Below are 20632 nucleotides of genomic sequence, written 5' to 3'. Positions count from 1 at the left end.
ATCCATGTCCCTACAAAGGACATGAACTCATCCTTTTTCATGGCTGTATAGTATTCTATGGTGTATAGTGCCACAGTTTCTTAATCCAGCCTATCATTGATGGACATTTGGGTTGGTTCCAAGTCTTTGCTATTGTTAACAGTGTTGCTATAAACATATGTGTGCATGTGTCTTTATAGCAGTATGATTTACAATCCTTTGGGTATATACCCAGTAATGGGATTGCTGGGTCAAATGGTGTTCTAGTTATAGATCCTTGAGGAATCGCCACACTGTCTTCCATGATGGTTGAACTAGTTTACAGTCTCATCAACAGTGTAAAAGTGTTCCTATTTCTCCACATCCTCTCCAGCACCTGTTGTTTCCTGACTTTTTAATAATCACCATTCTAAATGGTGTGCTTTTTTTCCTTCTCTCTCTTGTTTCCCTCACTCTCTTACAGGTTACTCCTGAAAGCACTTACTTGAGAATGTGCACATGAATAGTGATGTCAGGCTCTGCTTCCAGAGAGACCTGTAAGAGCTTCCTGCTTTTAGCTCCACACCTCAATCTTGCTTTCTGTGGTTTCTGGCTCTTCTAAGACTGAATGTCACAGGGGTTCTGCAGAATGAACCGACTTGTTCTCACCTATATCCCACTCTGACAAGAACTTACTGTTTTATCTTCCTTCTCTTTGCTGTGCCAGGAATTCATCTTTCATCTGCTCTGTGTCCTGAAAAACTTTGTTGACTTTTTGCATCTGTTAATGCTTCCTTTCCTATTTTCTCTTTCTTTAAGGTTTTCCACAATTTTTATTCTTTTACTGTCATTTTACTACAACGACATTTAAGCTGAAACTTTAAATAAGATTTCAAGCTGGCTTCAGTGAAAATCTGCGTTTCCCTAAGTTTTCTTCTTTCTTTTCTGAAACTTCAATATATGAGAAGCAAAATAGAGGAAGAAGGAAAAAAGAATAAATCACAACAGAGAGGCCAAGGGTTAACAAAAGAGATGGCAACAACTCATCAAGTTAAATTGGATACTGCTACTCCTGGAGCTATATTTGAAGAGATTTAAAATAGAAGATAAGTATTCATTAATAACCTGTGAAAATTTAAAATTTCAGCAGGCAGACATGTAAAGTCATCAGCAGTATGGAATCATGGCTTTCTAAAGAATTAAATCTATATGGGTAGTAAGGTTGGAGGAATGAGAACTGGATTTCCTAATGACCACTTCTTCATCACCTTATTTACAAGTTACCCTTCTCAATGCTGTTGTAAAGGACTTAATCACAGACTGTGTTTTAGGAGCCCAATCAAGCATTCAGTAGTTCCTGAGGAAATTAATCAATAATATTATCTGCAGATTTTTAAAAAATCTTCTATAACCACCTATTATAGAACTCATTACAACATGAACAGGGCGAAGAAAAGGAAAGTCTCAAGAGTTTGGAAGATGAAAGCCCTTCAACTTTGGGTGACATTCTTTAATTTGGAATGTCAGTAAAATTTCCAAGTGTCCTCCAAATTCTCAGAAATTGTAATACTATATATACAGCCTTTAGAACTTATTGATTCACTAGAAGTTCCATATGGCAAAGAAACCAAGTATTGAGAAAAAAAAAAAACAAAAAAAAAAAACCGAACTTGAATTCAGATAAAATATTGGGTAGATTTCTCTCTAGAAGCATGACAACAATATAAACTTGCTTTTTGTTTTTTTTTTTACTTTGGTCATTCAAACACTTATTTTCATTTTCATAGCATCAGATATCAGCTCTCAAATTGATGAGCCACCTACTGTCATTATTTCTCAATGTTCCAATATCATCTTCTCCATCTGTACATTTTTAAAGATCACAGTTTTCAATGTGGCTCTGTGTTGTTCATCAAATGGCACAATTCACACAGGGGACTGACTGTCCAGGCTGTTTCCTGCACATAATGTGGTTCTAGAGAGACTGAATACAGAGCTTCATCTAGTTTAACTCTTGCTTCTCTTTAGGGAGTCCTTAGCATCTCCTTAATACACTCTAAAGGAAAGTCCCAGAGAATTTTTATAGTAGTTACCCATTTCATTGCCAAACAGAAATTTTGTCTTGAGCAACCCGATGGCATGCAGTTTTGAGATTTAATATTCTAAATTCCTTCAACTTCTAGTGAAAACATTTATCAGTTGGAAGGCTGTAAATGCTGTATTGTTCTGTTTTATCTCTTCCTTTCACCACTAGAACTAATGTCTGCTGATGTAACAATCTGATACACTAGGAATCATGAAATAAATCTACATTTGTATATGTCAAAAGCTTTTCAAAGTCCTATTATGCTATTTAGAATAAGCTCTCTGCCTTTCTCCCTCTTTCTCTCACCCTTTTTTCTTGTTCTTGGGTGAGACAGGGTGTAGGGGGAGTGTAGTCCTGAATCACATAGCATCTTACTTATTCAAATAACATTAACCTTTGTAACAGTAAAGGCTTAAATTATTTTGAAAAGAGAAATGTCTAGTGATAATTCTAAATTGACTCTGATGATAGTTAAAAGAGGGAAATACAATTAATTATTCTGTTTCTTCAGTATACTACCTTCTTTTCTATTGTAAAAGGTTTATTCTGAGCCAATATGAGTGACCATGGCCCGGAGAAAACACAAACCCAAGAAGCCATGATTAAGTGGTCCTTATTTTGACAGAAATCTTAATGAAAAGATGATTGGCTATAGAAATTTAATTTTCATTTTGTTGTTCACATAGTAAGTAGGAAATCTTAAATAATGCATAATATTTCAATATTCTTGATTTTTCAGGTTTAATTTTGTACTTAGACATATTCTCACAAATTTACATTTATTTCAGATATTATATATGCTAAAAACTAAAGGAATGTGCAGAAGGCAGAGTTTATAAAAAACAGAGACAGTAAAAAACAGAGACAAGGGAATATGTGGACAATTAAACTTTAAATATTTTTGAAAATTTTCCCTTTCTTAAAATACATCATCTAAGACAATTTACGAAGCTTGTCAAATACTGTTCTATAAATTCTTATATCATTTATAATAATAAGAAATTGATTAGAAGATGCAAAGTGGGAAGCAATTCTAAAACATAATTGCAGAAATATATCTAATCTATCAAATACAATCAAATTATATTTATTGTTATTATTTTTTGAGATGGGGTTTCTCTCTTGTCACTAGGCTGGAGTACGATGGTGGGATCTCAGCTCACTGCAACCTCTCCGTCTTCTGGGTTCAAGCAAATTTCCTGCCTTAGTCTCCCAAGTAGCTGGGATTACAGGTGCCCACCACCATGCCTGGTTAATTACAATCAAATTATATTTTTTAAAACACCACTGATAAATGCTGGCCATTCAAAATTAAATTTTTAATGAATAAGCATATCTAGTAAAATAATATATACCAATTAATTCACCTACCAGATTTGCAATGATGTAGTGGTACCCTTTAACATGTTTTCCAATGGTAATAACCTAAAAAGCACAAATAAATAATTATTTCATTAATACAAATAATGCAAATATAAAATTAATGGTATGATCTGACTCAGGAAAAAAAGTGGAATTTTATCTGCTGGATTTTTTGATGGGCCAAAATAAGTCATTTTTGATACAATATAATTATCAAAATTAGATATTTCTCTCATAAAAAGTAATAATACATACTAATGCTTATTAAATGATTATCTTTCCGAAAGTCACTAACTAAACAAAAATTATTACCTCATTTTTGTCAATAATAAAAAATAAAACCACAGGATGTTAAGAAGTATAAAACCAAAGTATGTTTAGTCCATGACAAGTCATAATTCTATTCCTACAAAGGCTATGTTTTTGTCTTTTTAATAAAACATTAAACAGCTTAAACTGTTCAGCATCTGAGATTTTATGTTCATATGTCTATATTCAAATAAATACACATAGAGTTTATAGTACTACATACATTTCAAAAGAATATTAGAAAGCATATAAAAGAATTGTTATATGGATATATACAGTAACATTCCTATCCTAAGGACCGTGAAATGTTTATAATTTAGTCCAAATGGACATTATTGCCAGCTCTAGAGAGCAAAGTAGCAGAGAAGCTAATTTTTCTCTACAAATCGAAATCTAAAATGAATGTCAAGATAAACACAGCATGGAACAAGTCGTCATCATGGTAATGCTGACAACGGTTTTGGACATTATCGATCAATTTGACTTTTGACTGATACGTATAATTATGAAGAGAGTAGAAATAGGCAAACTGGCCATGCTTTAGTCCTGGTACATGGACATTCAAATGTAATGTCATGTATGTTTTTTAAGGAGATGATCCCATCAATGGAAAGCATGAAATGTTAAGGCTATAGGCAAAAATTCTAACCAAATCATTTCTCTGATTAAATGGTTTGGGTGAGTTTTGCTTTCCAATGATATTGCAAATTTCTGAGGCTCAACTTTCCTATTCTATACCCTCAAGTCACATTGGCCCTCTTAGGTTTTTTTGTTCACACAGAAGCTTCTTCTCATCACCTCAGGGCTTCACACATTCTGTTTTCTTCTGCTTGTCTACTTGGAAAGCTCCACCAGTATATTCTTTGCCAAATTGACTCTTGAATAATTCTTATACTCCCCAGGAGATAACTACCCTGACTTTCTCTAATCCGAGACAAAGTCAGGTGCTCCAGAGAAATGCTATTAGTTAAAGAGCAAGAACAAAATCCTAGGAACGATTCTACCATATGCCACTTTGACATTAAGCCATAGCCGTTTGAAAAGAAGTTAAAACTTATATTGTTTTCTGACTCAGTTTTACGTAACATGACTAAATTGCCTTTTCCAAGGAACTGAACCCTCTGTGTTAAAGGGAGAATTCTGAAGAAAAGATGTCCTTCTGAATGAAAAACATATGAATTAGCATCAGCTGAATCAGATTGATTATGTCCCTCCTATTTCCTGCTGACATCTGTTAGCTGTGCTTACTGTACATTCTACTCTCTGAATCATCCATATCTTCCTGCTGAGAAATTTTTTAAAAAAACATAGTATAAAAGGTAATGTCAGTAGTCCCTACTTGAGTTTACTTGAGAGAAAGGAAGGATACAAAAATTCACTAGCCCAGTGTCTATATGAAAATTTGCATTGGCCATACTAACCAGCATGTCTTTGTGTTATAATAACAATTATTATTGCACTGACAATAGAAAAGTTACATTAATTTATAAATGTTTTTGATGGCTGAATCTTTTTCCCACCTAATGATAACTAGAAATCTGTGCTGTCAAGTTTGTATCAAATGATAACAAAATACTCATAATCCACACCTGTCATCCCAGCACTTTGGGAGGCCAAGGTGGGCGGATCATGAGGTCAGGAGTTCAACACCATCCTGGCCAACACGGTGAAACCCTGTTTCTACTAAAAAATACAAAAATTAGCTGGGTGTGGTGGTGTGTGCCTGTAATCCCAGCTACTTGGGAGGCTGAGGCAGTAGAATCGCTTGAACCAGGGAGTTAGAGGTTGCAGTGACCCGAGATCACGCCACTGCAGTCCAGCCAGGCGACAGAGCGATACTCTGTCTCAAAATAAATACATAAATACATAAATAAAAATAAATAAATACCGATAGTCTAAAAAAATTTCATTTATTGCTAACTTCAAGCTACTGTTGCAATAAAGAGTGCTATTTATCTCTATTGTCTTGAAAAAACACTGGCTGAGTGAATAACTAAACATTGTTTCTTTTTCTTTTTTTTTTTTTTTTTGGAACATACCTCATCCTCCTCATTTTTTGCCTGGTAAACTATTCCTTGAAGAATATCCTAATCTAAATTATTTCTTTCTGTAATGATCTCTCATAACATACCATTCTTTTCATTTATAGTGTATCCCATTAGTAAAATTATATATTAATTTCTGTAAATACATTATTAATAGTTGCACTGATGGTGACTGGCCTATTGTTTAATATTGCTTCCTTGGATCTACTGCAGTGCCTGTCTGGCAAACATCAGACACTCAGGGAATATTTACTGAACAAATAAATGAATGAATCCAAGCAAAGCCAAATGCCACCTCTTATGTGAACCCATCACAAATGAAACTTCCCATTTTAAGAAAGCTTCTTTTTCCTCCATGCTGCTAGACTACATTGCATTTTAACTTGTAATTCTGTAGTGCTGTCTGTGTACACTGTGTCCATTTTTATCTCTAAACAATGAGTTCATGGGATGCAGATATCACTTTCTTACCTTTCTTTGCATCCCTCATTTCAAGCACAGAGGATGGCCTCAGTGTTTGCTAAGGCAATCCATTGCATGCACTGATTTAATACATTCAAGGGACTTACAATACATATGTGCAAAATACTCTGCATTTTGAACAGATGTCCATATGGACATTTATGTAACCATAATCATATTTACTTCAAAACATCACTTCCAATATATTCCTGTTTTCTTTTGTAGTTTCTCTCTTCTCGTTTTGGAAAAATATATTTTGATACAGTCTTTCACTAACATTTATTATGATGAGTCAGGAATCCTTAAATTTTCTAAACCAAAGACTGATGAATATTATTAAAATTCAGTTTTAATGAGAACCTCTGTGAAATTCAAATGAGTTTTTGCAGTTCACATTTGAACAAGAGGCCTTCAGGTTAAAAACAATCTTAACTTCATCTCTTGAGACTAGAATCAAGATTTTTCTACTGAAATTATTCACCTCTCTGGCATGCAACATTTAATTCTTTCACATAACAAGTTAGTTCTATTCAGTTATTCGGTATGCCATGAAAGATCCATTTTGTATGTCTTAGGGCCTGTATTATTATATATCAATTAGGATTTCATCAACATTTATGTTGCAGAATGTTTGTGTTGAACAAATTAATGAATCAAATTTTTTCCTCAAAGCTAAAAGAGCCAAGAAATGCATATACAAGTGCGTATTTTCCTTGCACTTCCACAGTATTCGAAGGCACTAGTAGCCACAGTGTATACTATTGCCCCTTGAACAACATGGGTTTGAACTGTGTAAATCCACTTATACATGGATTTTCTTCCACCTCTGAGACAGCAAGACCAACCCTTCTTCCTCCTCCTCCTTTACAGTCTACTCAGTGTGAAGATGATGATGATGAAGGCTTTTATGATGATACAGTTCCACTTAGTGAATAGTAAATATGTTTTATCTTCCTTATGATTTTCTAAATAACATTTTCTTTTCTCTAGCTTACTTTATTATAAGAATTCAGTATATAATACATATAACATATGAAGTATGTGTTAATTGACTGTGTGTTATCTGTAAGGCTTCTGGTCAATGGTAGGATATTGGTAGGGTCAACTGTAAAATTTATATATGTGCACATATATATGTACATATATGCATATGTACACACATATACACTCATACTCTCATACACATATATTTATCAGCTAGAAATAGATGCAGATATCAGTAAAGGAGACCTTAGTCAATCAATCATGATGCTGATGCTGTGTCACCATCATCCCTAGTGACTTACTCTATCTGTAAATCATGGTGGATTGTATCTGTATTATTAGGATAACACTGCATGGCTCCCTATCCTGAAAAATCTTAAACTGAAGCAAGGTAACATCTAAGCACAGATAAAAATATCCTTATCACTTGTATGAGTGATTCTTTCAAACAGTTCAAGGGGATGTATCTAGTTTACTTCTCAATAGTAAGCATAGCCCAAATGTTGTCCTTCCTACTTATTTTAATTTAACAAATCAATGTTTTCTATAGTGGCACAGTCTCTTAATAGATGAAAAAATATATATCTTGCAAAGATAACTACATATTCTTTCTGGAGGCATAGATGGTAACTCCAAAAAATTCATGAATTACTCACTTTTCCCTTAGAACTCAACTTGTCTTAACTTAATACATGTATATTTCTTTAACTCTAAATAGTTCATCAGACTTAAATTTAAAATTTTCAAATCAAAATATCAAAGCTTAGGGTATCATTGATCATATAAAATATAAAAATCAGGCATTATTTATTGAATTTATTTAATGATTAACATGATGTGTCAGCATTACTGATGACCATTTGCTATTGCTAACTGAAGCCAGAGATAATTTAATTGATGATCTTTGCTGCATCCGACATAAAACATAAAGCAAAAACTGCTGTTCAAGCACCTTACACAAATACACATGGCAAATGCTGACATTGCATGCATATTCTATATTTGGCATCATTAGAAAACAGAAAGTAGCAAACCTGGTCTACAATGTCGTTTACTTTATCCCTTTCACAGTCCAGAATGACACGCCGTTCCTTTTTTAACTCCAGATCTTGAAAAAGTGATCGGTACATCTCATCTTTCTTGTCATTGTTAATGTTTCCCACATTGATAGCAGTCACTTGCCATTTCTTTTCAGCAGCAGAATCCAGCACAGCTTGCAGTGTTGATAAGCCTAAGAAGGCAAAGAAAAATGATGACTGATAAAGATACGTGAATAACTCAGGATTGTGTTATGAAATTGCCAGCGAATATATTTTTAAGGCAGATAGATTTGTGCAACTAAAGGAACGTTGACTCCTTCAAAAAAAAGCTATAGCTATGATCTTTATCAACTTCTCCTTATGTCACTTCACATCATAAACTCATTACCTAAATATTACTGTTCTGACCAAAGGAGTCATTGTTTGAGTAGAAAATAATATCCTTTTCTTTCAACCCTCTCAGCTGTCTTCTTTAGAATATTACTAAAGTGTAATGTTAATACCTTTGGTTTAAGTGAAATCAAATGGCATCACAAACATTTCTTACTCTTATAGAATGGGAAAAAATTTTTTTAGTCGTACATGATGATCTGTTATTTGATATTAGTATCCTGAATAAGATGAGTACATTTTCAGTGAGAGGAATCTATGTAAGTCTATGTGAGGATAAGAGGCAATATTCTTTATGAGACTCCTATTGTTTTCTAGTCAGCAGTTTGGGTTCATTTTTTTTTCCTTCCACAGTCTTCTAATGTTATTTTTTTGTTATTGGGAATGATCCCAGAGAAATTGAAGTGGTCTCACCTATTAACCAGATGGTGGTAGTTATTTCTCTAGCATAGATTTACTTCTCTTTCTAAATACGTCTATTTTCCTGTTAGTAACTTCGCTTATAGCATCATATCACTTGGAAAATTTTTATTGTCTTTGTAATTGTCCATATATTACCTCATACTTAGGACTAAGAGGTACAACAACTAGAGGATTTGTTTCTTGATAAGTTATATCCTCAATTTAGCACTTGGAGACATGCTACATAAACTTGCCTTTCATGTTACTTCTGCTATTCACAGCAAAACCAAATTCATCATTTATATTGATAACTTAATAAACAATGCAAAATCGAGACTCCAGAATGAATCGAGAACTCAGCAAATCATCTTCCTTATTCTAGAAAAGCCTGCATCTTTCTCTAAAGAATATTAGTCCCTTTTGATTAATAAAATGTATGATTCACCTAATGTGATCATATCTCTTCAAAACCTAAATTCAAATACCAAATTTTATTTAAATCTTTTTGCTATAAAAAAAGTCAATTATTAATTTTGTTGAAAAGTATTTCAAAAAAGAAAAACCACCATTAAAAATTTTATGGATTCAATATTGGCCAAAAAGTGTGCAAGATGAGTCTGATACATCTTATGACACCAGAAGGGAAGGAACTCTCTAAAACCATCAGTATTACCTCAAAGCACGCAGCAGCTAATTTGAAGAGGAGCTCTTTAAATAAAGATGGGACCATTTGAATATTAATTAGAATGATAAATGCGAAGTACTTACATACATAAACTATTTTAAATCTATGAAATTATGCTTTAAAAATGTGCTTGACTTTGGTGGATGCTAGGGAACCAATTAATTAATTTGAAGACTGGTAAATAATGAAGTAAAACAAGACTTTTCCTGCGTTTCCTATATGAACCACTTTCAGGGTAATAATGGACTAATGGTCTTTATTTTTGGAAATACTCTAGCTAATAGATTATGGATGAATATATATCTGAAATTATCACCATCTTGTAACACCTACTGAATTAATAAATCAAGGCAACAATCATCAACTACCGGTAACTGCCCCAAAAGAGAGATAACAGAGATATGTCTCCCAATGATAATATTCAACTCCACCTATTTTGGTGCTGAATAGGTACATACCTATTTAGTGTTGGCTACATTCATGCCAAAAATGTAAACTTGAATTTCATCACACTTCTGAATCTAACTACCAAGTTATAGGGCATATATAGAAGACAATATTTTAAGCACCATGGTGTTGCAATCATCAACTAGATGATTGTGGGAAACTGCATTACATTATAAGACTCTTAAAAATTATATTAACTAATTATGATATATGGATCTCAGTTTTATTTTGCTTCAAACAAACAGTGGGAAAAGAATAATATTTATGAATTGTTAATTGTCTAGGTATAATAATGCTATTGCCATTATGTTTAAAATACAATAATCATTTTTTCCAAATAAACACTGAAATATTTACAGATGAGATGACAGAATGTCTCGTATTTGTTTCTCAATAATTGCAGGGAACAAAGAGATATAGATCAAGCAAAATTAGTCATATAATTGTCTTTAATAAAGTCAGATTAAGAGTGTTTGGGAATCTTTATAGCATTTTCTCTAATTTGTTGTTTTAAATATTTTATAATAAACATTAAAAATAATTAAATTTTATTTCAGAATGGAAGATTGAACCACATGCTGAAAAAAGTTAACTATTTTTTCTGGCAAAATGAAATTAGTTTCCTCCATTCAGTCTTCTGGCAAAATATATAAATAAACATAAATTTCTCAAGGGATAATGTAAAAAGACCATATGTCATTTTTTAAAACTTTCAGTGACAGATCTTTAAAACACCTCACAGATTGCCTATGATTTCAATACACTGTAGGTCAATTAAATCCTTCCCTTTTCATCAGTAGAGGCAGAACACACATAACTGGCATTATGATCAATTCAACAGCTATCAATGTACTTGAAAACAGCCATTAAGTCTACCCAGTTTTCTCTGCATGTAAGAGAAACAAAAAATCTAAATTCTAAGCCACTTTCTATTTGCTGGGTTCTACTTTCCTACATCCCAGTCATGGTTCAACTCCCCTTTGTCACCTTCTTAAAGCCATTACATCCATGGATGGGGCTCTCTGTGCTATCCATATATTACTATATAGCAATTACCAATAAGCATCCCTTCATCTCTGCAATAGCTTATTTCACTTTGCTTTATTTAATTATAAAGCATACTACATGACACAATTTCAAGTGGTGATGCTCTTAATATTATGCCTCAACATTTAACATATATTACAAGAAAGCTTAAATATAAATGACACTTTGTAAATGGATTTCACCAAGTGGTAATCCTAAATCTAAAATTTCCAGCAGTTCACCTTGCAAAAGAGTATAGAGATGATGTATAAAATCACAAAGAATGTATTTAAAGAAATTTCTAACTTGAGCCAGGTGCGGTGGCTCACACCTGTAATCCCAGCACTTTCGGAGGGCAAGGTGGGCAGATCACTTGAGATCAGGAGTTGGAGATCAGCCTGGCCAACATGGCGAAACCCCATTTCTGCTATAAAAACAAAAATTAGCCAGGCCTGGTGGCCAGCGCCTGTAATCTCAGCTACTTGGGAGACTGAGGCAGGAGAATTCCTTGAAGCTGGGAGGTGGTGATTGCAGTGAGCCAAGGTCACGCCGCTGCACTCCAGCCTGGGTGACAGAGCGGGACCCCATTTAAAAAAAAAAAAAAAAAAGAAATTTCTCTAACTTTCAAACTCATTTGTTCTATGCGTCAAAAGTAATTTATAGTTGCTGTGGATTCAGGATTCACTCTTATTAAAAATCTCAAGATTAATGTTTTGTAACCTGTGGAACCTAACAAAACTTACATGTTTATTAAGAAACTAAACTGCTCAAGTAGTGCTATATCAGACTTAATAAATTGAGTTTCATAAGAAGACACTGAATAATATTAAATTACCTCCTAACAACAGGCAGAATTCACAAATGATTGCATTATCTGATGTGTAATTTGAAGAGACCGACGTTCAATGCTTAATAACCCATTTCCCTAGGTTTTTTTTTTCAGTAATAGTAACTGACTCTCAGACTCTCTCAACTTGATCTCCTCATTTCTCACAACTAAAAGTTTTGTATCATCTGATTGCTTTATAATTAATACACCATTTTTAAATTTGAAAATCACTGAAAATGTATATGAAGGTGAAATTAAACTCTTCAAATCTAACACAGATTTGTGCTCTTGACCTCTTTGTACCATATTCAATTAGAGGAGAAAGTATGACTTGTGATCTGCCTCTATTCCTTTCACACAAACTAGTACAGAAGTATCTATAAATATATTCATCCTGTAATTCAGAATACAAAGTTGTATGGACAATGGGAGTTTTGCATAAACACTGGTTTACTTAAAGCTATTGGGATCCTATAGTCATTCGACTCTAATATCCCTAGTACTATATTAGTATATTTGAATTTCCATAGCAGAGACTCACTTATTTTTATTGAATTAGTTAAAACAAAACTGCTGAGATACATAGTTGTTCATCTAAAAACAGAAGAAACCTGGAAGATTAATTATTACTCCTAGTAAATATATCTAAAATATAGTATATTCTTTTAAACCCTCAAGAATATTGCTGAAGTCTAAAAGTAAGTTCTAAACTCTACTGAATTATTACATGTTGTGCTGAAATAAAAAATGGCTAGATTAAATAATGTTAAATTGCATTACTTCTTTATGTGGCTATTGTTACTGACTGGCTGTAGTTGTATAACCTATTCATAAAATGACAATCTTCTTAAAATTCTCCCAAAGTGTTACTACTAGTCAGTCAGTGATAGTCTCATCTTGACCCAGTATTAATAACACTCTGAGTTATAGACAAGCCACCAGTCACCTGTCTATATGCAAACCCTTTAAAAGGTCACTTGGTACACAGGGGAAGTCTATCAGATTGCATGTTAAAGGGTTAAATTAAAAATGATTACTGCCAGAAGATACGTTTTATTCAAACCATGTCCTACTGCTTAAAAATATTTTCTTTGTTCCATTTAAAATTAACTGTACTTATTCATTCTTTCAAGCATAGAAATTAATATTTATGATCACTAAATCATGGCAGCATGCCTAGGCCAAATTAGATTAACACATATTTCCCTCATCAGCTCTCTCAGGAATATGAGGGAAAAAAATTATAATTTGAATGCATTTTTGTTCTATGCCTGATGTTTTCTTGGAACTACAGGCAAAGTGCCTTCCCTTCAGGGGACGAATAATATTGCTCAAAATTGAAACCAAGACACACAGATATAAAGTGCTAATTCTGTTTTTACCTACTCTCTATAGAAATGTATTATCTTACCTTGTTGACAAAAACCACATTTGGATTAAGTCCTGATTCAAACTTACAACATTTATATCCAAAAATAAAACTACTACATAATCTTGAATGCATTAATATAGATAACCCCATTGCTCTATTGTTAAAAATGTGTTGAAATTCTACTTATGTTCTCTTTATGGAGTGATGATATGCAGCTTTCAGAGTCATCAAGGGGCATTCAGGAGCGCCAGGCTGTTGCCACATGGCCTTGGTAAGGAGAAGACACCAACAACCTAGAAGATCACCTGGCACCAGATGCAGAGTTTCAGCTCTCCTCTCACCAATAAACGTAGATTAGTCAAAGAGGGTTCCATACAAAGATGTTGCTATACAAAGATGTTTCTATCAGTGTATCCATGTCTCTGATCATTTCCAAGTGGGATGTAGTCTCTTGGCCTATTGCTCAGCATTGGAGCAAATAGCCAGGAAGCAGGAATGGCTTTCAGTAGTTAAAGGTAGTGAAATTAAGCAGCATATAACAATGTTAAGTCTTTTTCATCTAGTTCATTATTAGGGTAGAATGTTGGGAGATCATTTTCACATTTGGACTCTATGCTATTCCAAAGAACAGCAATTTGTGCATTTAGACATTATCATTTAACGATATATATTCCTGACCTAGACTCTCCAAAAATTAAAGATGATTAGAGCCTAAAAATAATCATATAATCAAGGAGGTGAAGAGAGAGCCACATCGAGAACAGACCAAATTGTTTGAAACTGAGGCATAGGCCGGGCGCGGTGGCTCAAGCCTGTAATCCCAGCACTTTGGGAGGCCGAGACGGGCGGATCACGAGGTCAGGAGATCGAGACCATCCTGGCTAACACGGTGAAACCCCGTCTCTACTAAAAATACAAAAAAACTAGCCGGGCGAGGTGGCGGGTGCCTGTAGTCCCAGCTACTCGGGAGGCTGAGGCAGGAGAATGGCGTAAACCCGGGAGGCGGAGCTTGCAGTGAGCTGAGATCCGGCCACTGCACTCCAGCCCGGGTGACAGAGCAAGACTCCGTCTCAAAAAAAAAAATAATAATAATAATAATAAAAAAAGAAACTGAGGCATGTAGAGATGTAAGTAGAGAGATGAAACCATGGGATCTATTTTCCAAACTGTGGTTAATGTGGATAAAGGGAGTGCAGGTGCATTCTTCAAATCATGTGACACTAAAGCAAGGAGGTGCCTACTTTGAAGCAGAAGCAAAATGATTTCAGGACCAAATGGTAGAAAAACAGTTCACACACTAAATGTATAAATAAGCTTGTTAAAATGCAGTATGATGGCAAAGTCATAAAAATTAAGTCATTAATAAAAAAAATATATAGCAAAATTCCATTTCCATGCGCCCAGTAAAACATTATACAGAGGTCAAGTCTTTTGCCAGTGTTATGAGAGTCTTACATATTTATCTCTGAAAATAACTTCAGATAAAAGGCCCCTGTAATACTTTTCACATTAAAACATCAACAACTACTTGATAACACCTTGAAAATGTATCCATAAGGTCACTTTGGCTTTTATATGTAATTACTTAATGTTATCACTCTAATGTTATCTCAACAGATGCACTTGAACTCAAATCAACTTGTGTAATTTAATAATTGTAGATTATCTCATCACTTCAATTTCATTTAATATTTCTAAGTAGTAATAAAAGTATTTTAAAATGTTCCAGATTGTTTTCACCAGTACATAAGTCCATCCGTCTTCACCTGCTAATTCCAGATCCTGTCTTTCTGAATATCTCTCCTCAAACACTAGAGTTTCTCTTTTTTAACTTATATCAGCTGTTGTCTATTTGAAATTTTCTCAAAAGTTCAGTTATAACTAGAGGGAGCAATGGTGAGGGTAAGGATGAAGGTGAAGTATATGCTGAAACTAAAAATGCCATCCTCCATCAACCTTGTCAAAGTGTAAAGAGAATTAGTCATTCAATTCTTCAATTTTGCAAGCAAAATTTAGCTTCTAAAATCATCTTGAACTTAAAATACTGTACACAGATGTTTAACTTACTTATTAACACCATTTACTGAACATCAACTCTCTTTCTAGCATTATCTGAAGCACTGGGTACAGAGTCATGAGTTGAATATCCAGTACACTGAGCACTGCCTGGGCACTCTCTTCCTGGAGCTTATTGCCACACCTTACATGAAAAACATGATGCTTATCCTACAGTACCTGGAACCTAGCAGGGGCTCAATAGGCAGTTCTTAAGTGACAGAATGAACATCACCATTCATTATAAATTGTCCTAAGTACTATAAAGGAAAAGAAGAGATTGCTTTGAGAGATAAAATTGTGAAAGGCATCTCTGAGGAAATGATATATGAACCCAGTTCTCAAGGAGGAGTAAGAATTAGTGATATGGGCAGAGATTTGAAGCAAAAGAGTTTGTTGAATCTGAGAAAGTAGAAGAAAGTCAAATGGATTTAGATTTAATGAGTGAGCAAGACAGCAGAATGCGATGGAGAGTTGAGTGGGAATTGGATATTATAAGACCTTAAAGCCAACTAAAATTTTTCAGTGTTATCCTCATCATAATGAGAAGCCATTGAAGTATTTCAAACAAGAGAGTAATGCAGTCCAAAAACAATTTTTTAAAACAATAATTCCTGCTACTTCGTGGAAAATGGATTAAAAAAAGACAAGCGTGGAATTGCAGAGATGAGATACTGAACACCTTATGGTGGCTTGGCCTGGGGTAATGACAACGAAAAGGATGAGTGTCTACAGATAAAATATAATTAGGCAGTGGAAATCACATCAATAGGATGCAAGGATGAAAGAGGTATTAAGAATACACCCAGATTTCAGGCTAGCTTGGACAACACAAAATACTAAAGAAGTTAGCAGAGGGCAAGAGGAAAAACTAAAAATAATTTAATACGCTCAGTTTTGTAAGCCCTTTTATCACGTTAATAAGTGTGCTTCAGAAACATCCAGCACATTGAAATCTGTATTTACTGTAAATAGTTCTCTGTTTTAGTTTTTAATTCCCTATGGAAATAGCCAAGCACTCCCTTCTCAAAGCAGGGGTACATAGTTGTTGACATAGCAAATTTTTTTTCAGCTTGTTTAGTGCTGACTGACTTTTCCACTGAGTGTTCTCATTCCCAGGACTAGGAGGACAGGGCAGAGAATCAGACACCTAGCTCCTGCACTCCCGACTCGAGACTGCTGCAGTAAATGACTACAAACTGATCAATGGAGAATTGACTGATGGCTGGCTTTCTTCTTGTCTGCCCTTGTGGCTTAACAAGGTGCCCTATCTTGGTTGAAATAGGCTTCTGGGTTTTCATTTGAACCTATAAATATTCCAGGAAGCAAGCTGCTGAGGGAAGCAGAGTTTGGTACTTAGGTACCAGGACAATAGTGGTCCTTCACCCTTTTCACTTTGATTTAGGGATACTCTCTCTAAAAACATATCCATATGAACACACACACCCACAAGATGTTTCATACAATTTAGGGAGTACTCAAGCCCACTGACACCCAATTATGGACCCAGGAATGGTTAAGAACACCTGGGATTCTATGACATAAATCAAGCAAATCTGCTAATACTAAACTTCACAACAAGGGATATGAGAAACATAAACATTGTACCTCCCTCCATTACATTTTAAAATAATGAATCAAGACTGGCATGCTACTCAAAATTATTCCATCATAAACAATTATGTGGAATGGTGTCAAAAGCATAGGTTTGGTATCAGAGACCTGTGTGTAAACTATACCACACGTGGGTTGATCCTGAGAAAAACCTTTAACTTCTGTGAGATTCGGGGATCTTGTTTTAAGGCAAGGGCAATAATAATGCCACCTGCCTGATAAAACTTTGGCATATAACAATATTTAATAGCTATATGTTACTATAAAAGTTCTTATTTGTATGTTTCACTTAAATTTTACTCAAGCCACTTCATTCACCTTGGACTACTAGTATAGCTATCACAGGTTTTTAGCTGCTGATGCCAAAAATTGCTTTTTGTGTTACAACTGAATATTTGGGTGTTGGGTTGATACAGTCTATCTCTTTACATTGTACATAGACAGCGTTTATTGTTGTTTTACTCTAAATATGTTTCCCACATTTACAAATGCATTAGTCATTATCACAGCAAAGTTAAATCAAGGGATCCTTGGGCTTTATCACACCTTTGTAGCTTTGTAATAGCCATAGAAGTGTCAAGTATAGGCATTGAATTCACCCCATTACAAAGAGATGAGATATTGTCACTTACCTCTGTCACTATCATAGAGGTATGCAAACTTGTCCCATTGATAGTATTCAATCAAGCTAAGGAGTGCTCCTTTGAGGTCAGGTCTCATCTGAATGACAAATGGATGCGTGCCATCTGTTGGGAAGCTGGGAGTGATAAAGGAGACGTGGAGTGTTCCACAAAATGATGTGATGGTATTTACAGACTTCTTGTCATAAAATCCAAAAATAGCATAGACTCCTCTCGAAAACTGGGAGCAGACTAGAAGAATAGGAAAAATAGAAAGGAAAAATCATTGAAATTGGCATACAATCATATTAATTTGCTTAAAACTTAATGTCCTTTTACATAAAATACAAAATTAACGTATTGAAAGAAATATAGATTTAATTATCCATTGAAACTTATTAACACTTATTTACTTAGCATTTTATTTGTGATTCTATTTTTTATTTAAAAGATTCTAAAGCATAAAAAGTAGTTCTGGTTACAAGAAAATGCATACATCATTGTTTTAACAAGCTATGTAAGCATTAACATATTTTAGGAACAAATATGAAAAATGTATGAGTAAAAAAAAATCAAAACATTAGCTATGAGAACAAACTGTAGTCACCAAAGATTTATACACGTTAATGACAGCTCATTCCCTACATAATCCAATTCCTTTAAAAATCTTTACTGTATTTATGATGCTTTTATATCTAAAAGTTAATCTGCTTCCATAGAATCCTAATGCTGACCAAAGCCTCTTTAAGATAAGACGGATACCTGACTCCCCTGATACATACAGACACATGTCCCCACAAAGGCACTTCAGTCATATTGTGTCACTCAGTCAAGAAGCAATTAAATAAAGTCCAAAACTTTTAATTTTAATCTTCCCCAAGGACCTAACTTACCCTGTATGTTACACTACATATTAATTCTTAAACAAATAATAACATTGTATTTGGACATCTTCATCACGCCCACAATCTCCTGTCCTCTTCCAATATTTCTGTTTCCAATGAATGGCATATGACACTATCCGCTATGGACTGACTCCTTCCCCTAAAAGTCAGTCCATAACTAAGTTATGTGCTCGTTATAATACCTTGATATACTCAAATAAGGGTCACTTATCTTTCTCCCTGTTCTAAACATCTTAGTTCACTAACAGTATATACTTAACTTTGTGCTTGCCCTGCGCCTGGCATGTTCTAGGGTACATTAATTCATTTTTTTATCATAATAACTTTTGCGGTAGAAACTATAATTATTTCCAAATTGCTGATAGAAAAATTGACACATAGAACAATATTAAGTGAGTTACCAAAGTCACTTGCATAGGTGATAGATACTACATTCAAAATAGAGAGTCTGAATTCAGAATCCATGCTCCTAATCAAAAAGTAATATGGCTTATCTTACCCAACGAGTGAAATACCTGCCCAACTGTCCTCCTTCCTCCCCTTATGTTCCTTCCATTCAATTCTCCACAATATAATAAGAATGATCTTTTGAAACATAAATCCAGTAATATCTTTCTGAGAAAAAAGGGTTACTTTGTCCAAGACTGATCCCCTGGAATGCTCTATAGAGTACTGACCACTAACGGAATAGTGCTTAAAGCCACTAGTAAAGTCAACAATGTGTCTTTTTTTTTGAGACAGAGTCTGACTCTGCCACTCAGGCTGGAGTGCAGTGCAGTGGCGCCATCTCAGCTCACTGCAACCTCTGCCTCCCATTTCAAGCGATTCTCCTGCCTCAGCCCCCCGAGTAGTTGGGATTACAGGCATGCACCACCATCCCTAATAATTTTTGCGTTTTTAGTAGAGACAGGGTTTCACCTTGTTGGTCAGGCTGGTTTCTAACTCTTGACCTTGTGATCCGCCAGCCTCAGCCTCCTAAAGTGCTGGGATCACAGGCGTGAGCCACCGCTCCTGGCCAACTATGTGGCCTTAAATAAATAAATAGCTGATATTTCTCAATCTCAGGGTCATTTCAATGCAAAAAAAATGGAAACCAGCCATCCAGAAATGCAATCTAACAACCTAGAACATAACATCTACCATTCTTTTAAAATAATCCTTTTTGAAGGATAAACCAAACACTATCTTATATCATTGTATTTCCTTCACAAAAATAGATGGTCTGTAGAAAAACATAGATTTGTTTCATGAATACGAGCATTGCTAAAATATGTACAGATTCCAACTGCCAATTCCAGACAATCAAAAAATATTAGACAATAATGTTTAGTAACTGTTGTATAGTATGAATCCAAAGGAAAGCAAGATTGCCTCTTTAAGTGGCCCTTGTTTTCCAAAACTCTGTGTAATATGTAAATTGACATGTCCTTTATTACTAATCTTCTACAAAGCAGACTGAAATATCTGAAAAAGCAACTGAATGCATTTCATTACATTTATTTCATACCTTAACATAAGGCAAAGATGAGATAACTGTCTTTATTCATGCCCATACTTTTTGTTCTTGTCTGGGTGCAGAGCTGAAAATAACCTTTAGTGTATTTGATAACTATGTCCTTTCTTCACATACATGAAAAATAGCTTTCATCTCATCTAGAAAATCTCTGCAGTGATTTCTTATTTTATACATAAGTATATATGTATACAGGTGTATCTTAAATCTTAAATTTGTTCAGCAATTGATGATTCCAAATGACACATAAAAGAAAGACTTGCTATAAAATTCTCTCTGGGTCTGTTTAATTCCATTTCCCTGCAAAGTGTGGGCATGTCATCCAGGTACTATAGGAATATCATGCAATATGATTTATTAATGAGACCTCTTCTCATCTTAAGTGAAATAGCTTCCGTGATGGAAACAGGAGCCACAGCGTCAGCAGGATGCCTGATAAAGAATGCCACTGTTTGAATACACAGACAATCTTAATAAGGAGCCATACCTTTCATTTTCGATTTGTTTTAGGCTCTGGAGTGAGTTGTC

At 34.5% G+C, this 20632-nt stretch overlaps 1 protein-coding gene across 4 annotated transcripts in view; it reads right to left on the bottom strand.

Moving 5' to 3' along the window:
* Positions 1-20632, bottom strand: part of GRIA2 (glutamate ionotropic receptor AMPA type subunit 2) — a 151973-nt gene that overhangs the window by 48692 nt on the left and 82649 nt on the right. For all 4 annotated transcript variants that reach the window (XM_010358047.1, XM_010358045.2, XM_010358048.2 and 1 more), the window contains exons 3-5: positions 17699-17938; positions 8241-8437; positions 3416-3469 (exon numbers count right to left, since the gene is read on the bottom strand). In XM_010358047.1, the coding sequence (XP_010356349.1) occupies positions 3416-3469; positions 8241-8437; positions 17699-17938 (491 nt within the window). The remainder of the gene's footprint in view (positions 1-3415; positions 3470-8240; positions 8438-17698; positions 17939-20632) is intronic.

This window comes from Rhinopithecus roxellana, chromosome 2 (assembly GCF_007565055.1).
Source record: "Rhinopithecus roxellana isolate Shanxi Qingling chromosome 2, ASM756505v1, whole genome shotgun sequence".
NCBI lineage: Eukaryota > Metazoa > Chordata > Mammalia > Primates > Cercopithecidae > Rhinopithecus > Rhinopithecus roxellana.
The sequence above is the reverse complement of the archived record's forward strand: the minus strand, read 5'-3'. Positions and strand labels throughout refer to the sequence as shown.